The sequence below is a fragment of the Diachasmimorpha longicaudata genome, chromosome 10 (assembly GCF_034640455.1).
Source record: "Diachasmimorpha longicaudata isolate KC_UGA_2023 chromosome 10, iyDiaLong2, whole genome shotgun sequence".
Lineage (NCBI taxonomy): Eukaryota > Metazoa > Arthropoda > Insecta > Hymenoptera > Braconidae > Diachasmimorpha > Diachasmimorpha longicaudata.
The window spans coordinates 2,157,883-2,166,892 of NC_087234.1; the positions used below are offsets into that span (position 1 = coordinate 2,157,883).

The following is a 9,010-nucleotide window of genomic DNA, read 5'->3' on the forward strand; positions in this document are numbered from 1 at the left end:
AACTCTACACAAAATGGCGGTACGGAATGTTGACATTTAGCCAATTTTGATACGTCCTCTAGCACTTAGCTTCCAGGACAAACTGTTGATCACTAGTTGATCTTATCATGAGTGAGTCCATCATCATCAAGTATCAAGTTGCATTCAGTTAGTGAATTAGAATCAAAAATCGTTTAACTAGTGATCATAGAGGTAAAATCTGTACCGGAAATCTACAGGAACTTTGTCTCAAACTACAAGGTACGTTGCAGGTTGTTTTATCTGGAATGAATCTCTTTCTCCAATGATTTATCACATGAAATGTGTTCCAAAATGCGTTATCGTTTTCTTGTCACCTACATCGTCAAAGAAAATTTGATGATTATGAATTGGAAATCGAAGTGTTTTCAAGAGAGTATGAGAGGTTGAAAGAGGTTATGTGAGGAACATTCTATCTTCTCCGATCCCCTCCGGCCATTTCCGAGATCACTGCCAAACAAGCATTCTCAGAAAACATTCCAACACATGCTAGGATGATTATACAGGTAATGAAATGTCGTACGATGATCATTTGCATTGAAAATAGCTGCGAAAATGAGCCGAATCAATTTTCTCGGCAGATCTTTTGAAGTTAATTGTGAGTCTTTTTGCATTTTTTCTCCCAAAAATTGAGTTGAGCCTTGCTTTTTTGCAACTCAACCCAGCCATTACCCAAATCAAAAATTATTCATGGTCTCTTCTGAAATTGATTATTGTAGTAAATATTTTACAAGTGTGTTGGAGGATTGAAATACCTTCGTTCAAATAATTATTTCCATTCGGGATAATGATCGTATATTGTAGAGTTGATTAAACAAAATAGTAGTTAAGATGAACACCGACAGAATTGTATTGATTTTGATAAATAATCGATGGAAGACGCTAGTTGTGCTCTCGCCCGCGTTGCTAGGCGAACTGCCTCAATCTCCATCCTGTCGTGGAGATCGTCAACGCTGTATTCCTTATGAGAAACGCTGCATTCGTTATTTGTTTAGACAAAACCTGGCCCTGCTTCACTAAATGTATCCATACCTCACGCATGTTTATGGAATAGCTCTGATGGTCCAGACGCACAGAGCCGCCTTTGTTCCGGTACTAAAAAAAAGGTCTCCTGTCGACCCAGAAAAATTTTCCTCCACATTATTAAGCAAGCAAGTAGCTGAAATAAGTGCTCAAAATCCTTGTATGTACTCTCATGTGTCGAAAAATCAATCTTTCAACTAGAAATTTTACATTGACGATGAGTCAGATTGGATATCAACGATTGCTTGATTGGATTGGAATTCAACGAAATAATGTTTTCGCATATGAACTTACCTTCAGGTATCAAATTTCTATGGTTTCAACTGTCGACTTGTTCATTTTAGAATTTTCCCAACAAAAAAGAAATTTTAGTTGAATTATGATTTTGCTGACGTCAACATCAGTTTTGCCTTGACAACCTACTCCTACCACATCAATTTTATATACGAACCCGTGCTCCTTACTCTTTTTCTCAAAAAAAAAAAACATATGTTGACTTCGGTATGCGTTAATTCATAACTGTATTCATTCCTGTTGGAGTTTACCTTTCAACCTGTTTATCGAAAATTAATTTACAGCTGGATTGAATAGGTCCTGGTACGATTTGTATTTCTTTTATTCTCACATTTCCACTTGAGATTGGAAAACATTTTTATGGGTGAGACTTCTGAGAAGCTTGGGGTGTGATGTGTGTACTCTCTTTTTTTGGGTCTAAACAGAGGTGTATGAGTGGGACCATTGTTAATGTGAGTCGTCAGGTCCAGGGTGTTATGGGTTATGGCCCTCTAGTATCTTCAGTTAGTTCCTCTGAGGAAACGAACGAGAGCGTTTGTGCCTTTCCAGCGTATAAAATAACATTCATACGTTTGAATCATTATAACTATCCCATTTCTAATAATTCCTCATTGAAAATAATGGAAATACCCGTTAAATATCCGGGTCCAACACAGGATTTATTATGGAAGACGATAAGGTGAAGACATTGGTAATTACTTATTAAGTCACATAATGTCTATTTTATTTTTCTGTATTATTGAAGTGCTTAACGAGGAGGTGGCCTATCGTTCATTCTCATTCGTTGGAGGTAAAGTGTAAACCCGCAGAGAGCATCTTTGTATTGGTTACCGTGGACAAGAGAAAAGTGATCCCACTCAGAGTCAGCAGTTGCAGAAAGTGAGATGGTATATCAAGATTTTAATGGAATGTTCACACATCTTTGGAACCTACAATGGTCGATTGAACAAGTTATTTTTTTATTCGCTATTTCTTTCATGTTACAAATGTCTTCTTTGTTTTACATTGGCTCCTGCCTGCCAACTCACTACCTTTACGCCTTCTTTACTCCTTTTTTTGACTTGTCTTCTTGCCTGCCAACTGTACTGCATTTATGGGGGGGCTGGGTCCACATGTATAGCCTAGCTTTTTGTCTCGACAGTTGAATTCCTGCACAGTGATGCTCTCACCGTTTGAAAAGTCCCTGTACAGTTGATCATTTGTACACTTGAATAAGTACAAACGGAGCTCCCCCGCATTTACACAAGAGTCGACGAAGGGTCGAGGGAAGTCGTGGAAAACCCCTACCCTACAATTGCCTGGCAGTGCAGGGTCCCAATGTATTCAGTATTTCAGTTTTTTTGTTACCAATTTTTATTAAAAGAAAAAAAATCAGTATTTACAATATTTACAACCTTAAGAACTAGTATAAAAAACAATGGTTGACATATTTCAATTTTTTTTTATAACTTTCGGCGTATAGAGGCTCACCAGTTTTTAGAATAGGTATAAAAAACAATAACTACAATAGAATTCGAATATTGTCTTATTTCAGACTGAGCCACGTTTTTCTGGCTTCTAGTAACTGAATAGTATATTTCGATACAAGTGGGAGGAGTTAAAAGACCCCGTGGTACGTCTATTCGAACTATATTTTTTGTTAGTGATGTCAGGTTCAGCGAGTGGTGAAAAGTCTCTTCGTTTACGGTTACGAGTAAACGAAAAGCCTCGTTTTGATACGGGATGAATGCAGCAGCAGTGATGAAAATTATATTTTCTTGGGACTAAAAAAAAAGTTTCATATTCGCTACATAATGTAGACTTTTGTCGCACTAACTAGGAGAGTATAAACACTGGACTACACTCTCTCCACTCGCTTCGTCCACAGTTTTTTTTTTGAACGAGCGCGTGATGTGCCGGAGCGGTCACCCATCCAAGTACTAACCCAGCGAATCGCTTGCTTACATTCGATGTCCGTCGAAGCAACACCCCACGCGCCGAACCATCAAAGTCGGTTATTAACTAAGTTATGCGTTCACTGAAAGGGAAATTTAGTAGAACGGAACGATTATTTCTTGACTCAGCGATTCTTATTGTCGACGATATCAATAGAATCGCGTAGAATAAGATACTTTTAATCGAATAATCGCCCATTTAAAACCTAATATTTCATTATTTGCGCTTTATTGGGAACCCACTATGAAAATGAAGAATTAAAACGTTGAATCGATAGAATTTTATTTCGGTACGAAAGAATCTCCATTCAACTAGATATATTTCGTAAAATCTATGACTTTTTCTCTGTGTGATTAAAACCAATAGACATGTTAATTTTTCGGTAATTATAAATAAGGACGTGTAAAAATTATTACTAGAAATTGACAAATTGTGAATCAGTAATTCTCAAATTACTGAAAATATAAGTAATCATTCTGTATTTTTCTGTGAGAACATGCGTTTGTAGTAATTGAGAAAGTCAGGATAAAGTTGTAAATCTTTGCAAATAATATGACTCGGTATCGTAATATTTTCAATCTCGAAACATGATATGCTGATTGTATGCTTCATTGTCAATTTGAATTTTCCTGATTTCAGATAATGGCAGATCCATCCAGGGAACATCATGGTGAATATCATCAGGTCAAACGAGAAATGATAGATAGATATCCAGACGAATACTCCAATGCATGTAAGCATTCTTTTTCCTTGAAAGGAGTGAGTAAATTGCATTGAGGTATGCGTTAGCAAGGCTGCGTATCAAAACATAATCCCCCTGGTAGGAGACGAGTAATGGCCAACAGTGGACCGAGAGTAGGCTAACATTAGCCTACCCTGACCAAACGAAAACTCATTGTAACGTCGTCATTGATCGAGATACCCCTAACAGGCGATGAGGAATTGGCCAATACTGGCCGACAGTCGGCCAGCATTGGCCCAATGTCGGCCCACTGTCGGCCATTCCTCATCTCCTGCCAGGGACATTCCTATAGTAGTCCTGCTTTTTAAGCGAGTCCTTACTCCCACATGGGTAGGCTAACATTGGCCGACCCTCGGCCCACTGTTGGCGATGCCGCGCTTCGGACCAGAGTCGCTGAGCTTGAGATGTCGATCAATTAATGTCATTTTCATAACCGATGATTTACCGCATGTCTCGATGCCAAGTTACGATACTCAGGAAGTTAATGTGGTGTTATGAAGGTCATCATCAAATCATAGTTTTCCTCCACTTGAATAGGAATTTACTCCACGTTATGAATCCCTCAATATCTGATTTCTATTATTCTCTTCCCTTTTCGAAAAAAAACTATCAGTGCATTCATACCTGGACGAGCGACGAGAAAGACTTCGTGTTCATTCCGAATATGATAAGGAAAGGCGCGAGAAACATCGTCGCTCTTATTTCGAAAACGATCCTCGGAGAGTGAAGCATGAGGGCTATAGAGACTATTCTGGATCTGCACATAAAGAACGGGAGTTTTCCGAAGATCCATCAAAATCATTGAAGAACGGATTGGGATCGGAAAGGCATCACAGAGAGGACACTTCGAGCAGAACATCAAGTGTTGATGTCAATTCTTCGAGTGCTGATCCCAGATCTTCGAGAGCAGATCCCAGATCTTCAAGTGGTGATTCCAGATCATCGAGAGTAGATCCCCGATCTTCAAGTGCTGATCCGAGATCTTCGAGAGTAGATCCCAGATCCTCGAGTGCTGATCCCAGATCTTCGAAAGTAGATCCCAGATCTTCAAGTGCTGATCCCAGATCTTCGAGAGTAGATCCCAGATCTTCAAGTGTTGATTCCAGATCATCGACTGCTGATCCCAGATCTTCGAATGCTGATCCCAGATCTTCGAGCGCTGATACGAGATCGGTTGATGGGATCAAGAGGAAGAAGTCCAAGAAACATCACAAGCATAAACCTCATGATCATGAATCTTCCAGGTAGATAACATACTCATTTGATCACTATGACATGAAAGTTGCATGACGTCTAATGATTTTTAATTTCCAAGTTTATTGCGATATCAATAAACGAAGAAAATATAACGAAATATTGTTTAAATGTTGTGCAACAATGAATAGACAATCATTGTTTTCAAGATCAATATTTTGGTCGTGATGTCATGACGTCGACGTCAGATAGCGATTTATTGGTAAAATCTGATACAAAGGAAGTTCCATCCGGTAACAGTCAAACCAATATTTTGCAAATATTCATCATTTTAGGTCATCGAGGTGGGATCAATGCGATGATGATCATTTGGAAAATAGCCGAGACTCGAAAAGATCTAGGCTTAACCAGAATGAGAAGGAAGTGATTGGAGGATCGTCTGCGTCCAGGGACAGGCCACCATTATCTTCATTACGAATCAAACGTGAACCTAACAATGACATTGAGATTGTTGAATGTTCAAACAATAAGATGAGAACGCAGAAGAGGCGCATGGCGAAAAAGTCAGGACCCCCGCCAGTTGAGGTAGTGGATCTAGATGAACCACCACAACCCCCACCACCCTCTACGATGATTCATCAACAACAAGAGCAGAACAATTCCCAGCCACCAGGAGCATTCAATCCAAATTCAGGGGAGTCCTCGAGATGGTCGACTCAGATATCAATTATTCCGCAGGAAATGCTCTCGTTACCTCCTGTGAGGAAGTTCGATTCTGAGTATATGGTGCCTGAGGACAATCCACCGCCACCACTGACACCGCAAGAGACATTTTATCAACCTCCTACGGAACCAATTCCATACCATTACAGACCGCAAGAGCAGTATCAGCAGCAGTACCAGGAGCGGCAGCAGGTGGAGCATCAGACCCAGTATCAGATGGAACATCAGAGCCAGAATCAAGTGCAGCATCAGACCCAGAGTCAGGTGCAGTATCAACCCCAGAATCATGTACAGCATCAGACTGTCAATCAGATGCAGGATCAGATGGAGTATCAGATGCAGCATCAGGAAACATATCATCCCTCACAGGAGTCTGTTATGGATGAACAACCAATTGAGGAAGAATTTTTTGAGGAATTTGAGCGAAAGCCCCTCGCATCTATTCCGTCCGTGCATATTCCACAGATTGGAGGAATTGCACCTCAACCAGTTGTAGCCAAGAATCCAAGGTTTGTACATAAATTTATCTCTATCGAAATGTCCCAAAATTTGCTGGAACGTACGTGGATTTTCCTAGAATTGAATAATGAAAATAAATTTTCCGACTTCCTCTCCAACCACGTTGCATTATACTCCTCGTGACCGAGGAAAACCATGGGAAACTTTAGTCACCATGGCGTTCATTAAGCAAGTTTCATAGGACAATGTTTTTTTCTGACACTTTTCCTAAAAATGCCAATGGCCTAAGCCGTTCGAATAAGAAAGAAAAATTGAAATTTTCCATGTCCTAATCAGTCTTTAAGCAATTTCCAAAACCGCAAAGTTAAAAGTTAGTCACAATTACCCACCGATTCGTTTTTATGTCCAATGACTAAACTTCATCAACCGAATGACCATCAATCATCTATTGATTTTTCATTTTTCCAGCTTCCCGGTAACGGCAATGTGTAGAAGTTGTGGTATCACATTCATTCATCCCTGCAAGTACAAGCCCAGTGGAAATCCACAGGACTCTTTCATGGAGACTGGACATTTACACAAATGCAAATGCAGTGCCGTATTCCTTCATACACGTAGTTGTAAACAGAGCTGTGGCAAAAGCTTTGTACCTGATAAAAAGGAGACTGGATTGATGAAGCAAATCGATAGAATTCACAAATACGAATGTCACGACTGTGTTTTCAAATTTTCGGTGGAGCAAATACGACATATGAGTCATTACTTTGAGAGTATTACACGCAAAGATGGAACTCTCCGAGAAAAAGGGAAGAAGAGTGGACGAGATTTGACTCCGATACTAAAACACTCGGATGACATCGCTAAGAGACGATTGATTCATGAACCCCCAACGGTTCAGAAGGCCTACATGGAGATGAGAAGGCGCTTGATATGTCAATGCAATCAGGGCTGCTGTGTTGTCTACCATGAATGCCCACCCAAGCCTGTTGATGAACAGACTGATGACATTGATTGATGACAGCACATTAAGGCATGAGAGAGGCCATCATATGAAATATTTTTTTACTCAAAGTGTTCTTTATTCAGTACCGTGAAATATTATTCAGGAATATAGTTTTAAGTTTTGAGGTAAAACTTTTATCGAGAATAGATATACAATTCAATATAATAAAAAAGTATTAAGGGGAAAATATGATGTTAAGGAGAATGTTTGTGATTGACCTTTAAGACCTGGTTGGAATTACGTGAAAATCCATAAATAAGCTCAAACTGCTGTTACAGATTGCCACTAGAATAATTATTTGACTGTTACCAAAGCCGATTTTCACCCTTCATTTATTGGTTCCGTAGACTGGTAATTACGTTTGATTCTAATAAAACCATTATTTCAACAATTTATTTATGTTCGCGATTTACCACGTGACGCTCTCCAACCGGGCCTTAATTTTCATATTTTAGTATGTGGCCGTATGGGGAGAAAAAATTATTTAAAAATTACGTGCCTCTTCCGTAATCTGACAGTCAAAGCAATATTCGATAAAAATGACGGAACAGTTACGCCCTTTTTCAGTGAACTTTCTAGAACTAGAACCGATCATTTTCTGATCAATTCAGATCACAATCTAATGAACTTCGGACTAGAGCGTGAATAAACTCCAGTTGTCACTTCAATCGTCTTCTCCCACTACTTTGCTTTTCAATATTCAATTTCAAATCTCGATAAGTCCAGGATTTTGAGACTTAAGGTCCAGTTGGATACACTGATCTGGAATAGATCAAAGTTTTTGTTTTTTTATATTATCTCCAACTTTGGTGCAGTCCTGCATCAGACAGAAATGCACAACAAAAAGGAAATATCCTGAAAAAAAGGAAAACAAAACTGAAAATATTGAACCCGGCATTTTTTAATTAGATGTTAAAATCATTGTAATAAATGTAAAGCCGGGAATGCCGGAGAGGGGAGGGCTCTAAGAGTAAATGATTTCCGTGGGGGAGGGAGTGCTATTTTTCTCAATTCTCTGGATGCGATAAAAAGTACAAATAATTAAGAACAATTCATTAGGCCTCATATAACAAGTTTTTTAAAAAAAGTTATTGTTATTGCACATTCCACGAGTGCGAAACACCATTTCCCCACATTGTGTCTATAAATAATGTTCAATATTCGTGGGAAAAACGTTTTTACTCTCTTTAGATTAGAGTATTTTCTTTCGGATCGTGCTACAAACCTCCAACACGCCAAAAACACGTTTCTTATGAGTGTTAAACGATTTGTTCATCATAATTTGTGAAAAAGTTGTATATATATTGCTGGATAAGATATTACTTGAACAAATATCACTCGAAAAAATATTGGTGGAGCCATTCCTATGATCAAAAATCAACTCCGGGACTCAACATGATGGAAATTGTTTCACTTCCACCACCGGATCCTAAACGATCCACAAGAGAACAATATTGCGAGCTACTCCATGTAAATATTTTTTTTTCTTTGTTATTGTTCAAAGTGCTCAAATCTACACGATTTATTTACACTGTGAATTTCATTGTACTAAATGTTTAAGTGCAGTGAAGTTGAGATACTATATATATTGCCCCATCTTTACAACGAATTTGTGCAAT

At 38.8% G+C, this 9,010-nt stretch overlaps 1 protein-coding gene across 8 annotated transcripts; it reads left to right on the forward strand.

The window, feature by feature from the left end:
• The first annotated feature begins 11 nt into the window (after nt 1-11).
• Nucleotides 12-8,581, forward strand: LOC135166713 (serine/arginine repetitive matrix protein 1-like). 8 transcript variants are annotated; one of them, XM_064129256.1, is made up of 7 exons: nt 12-240; nt 2,081-2,222; nt 2,870-2,947; nt 3,910-4,003; nt 4,626-5,256; nt 5,542-6,438; nt 6,857-8,581. In XM_064129256.1, exons 4-7 carry the CDS (start codon nt 3,913-3,915, stop codon nt 7,401-7,403), a joined length of 2,166 nt encoding a protein of 721 aa, XP_063985326.1. In that variant the 5' UTR covers nt 12-240; nt 2,081-2,222; nt 2,870-2,947; nt 3,910-3,912; the 3' UTR covers nt 7,404-8,581. The 8 variants fall into 8 exon arrangements, with proteins under 8 accessions (XP_063985326.1, XP_063985320.1, XP_063985324.1 ...); XM_064129252.1 differs by lacking the exon at nt 2,870-2,947 and adding an exon at nt 350-524 and having other exon boundaries at nt 13-240; XM_064129250.1 differs by lacking the exons at nt 2,081-2,222; nt 2,870-2,947 and adding an exon at nt 350-524.
• The last annotated feature ends 429 nt before the right edge of the window (nt 8,582-9,010 follow it).

Bases quoted from the DNA above. Each gene is read 5' to 3' on its own strand.
- LOC135166713 (XM_064129250.1), top strand. The intron at 4,004-4,625 runs GTAAGCATTCTT...AAAAACTATCAG, and splicing joins AGACGAATACTCCAATGCAT to TGCATTCATACCTGGACGAG. The intron at 5,257-5,541 runs GTAGATAACATA...TCATCATTTTAG, and splicing joins CATGATCATGAATCTTCCAG to GTCATCGAGGTGGGATCAAT.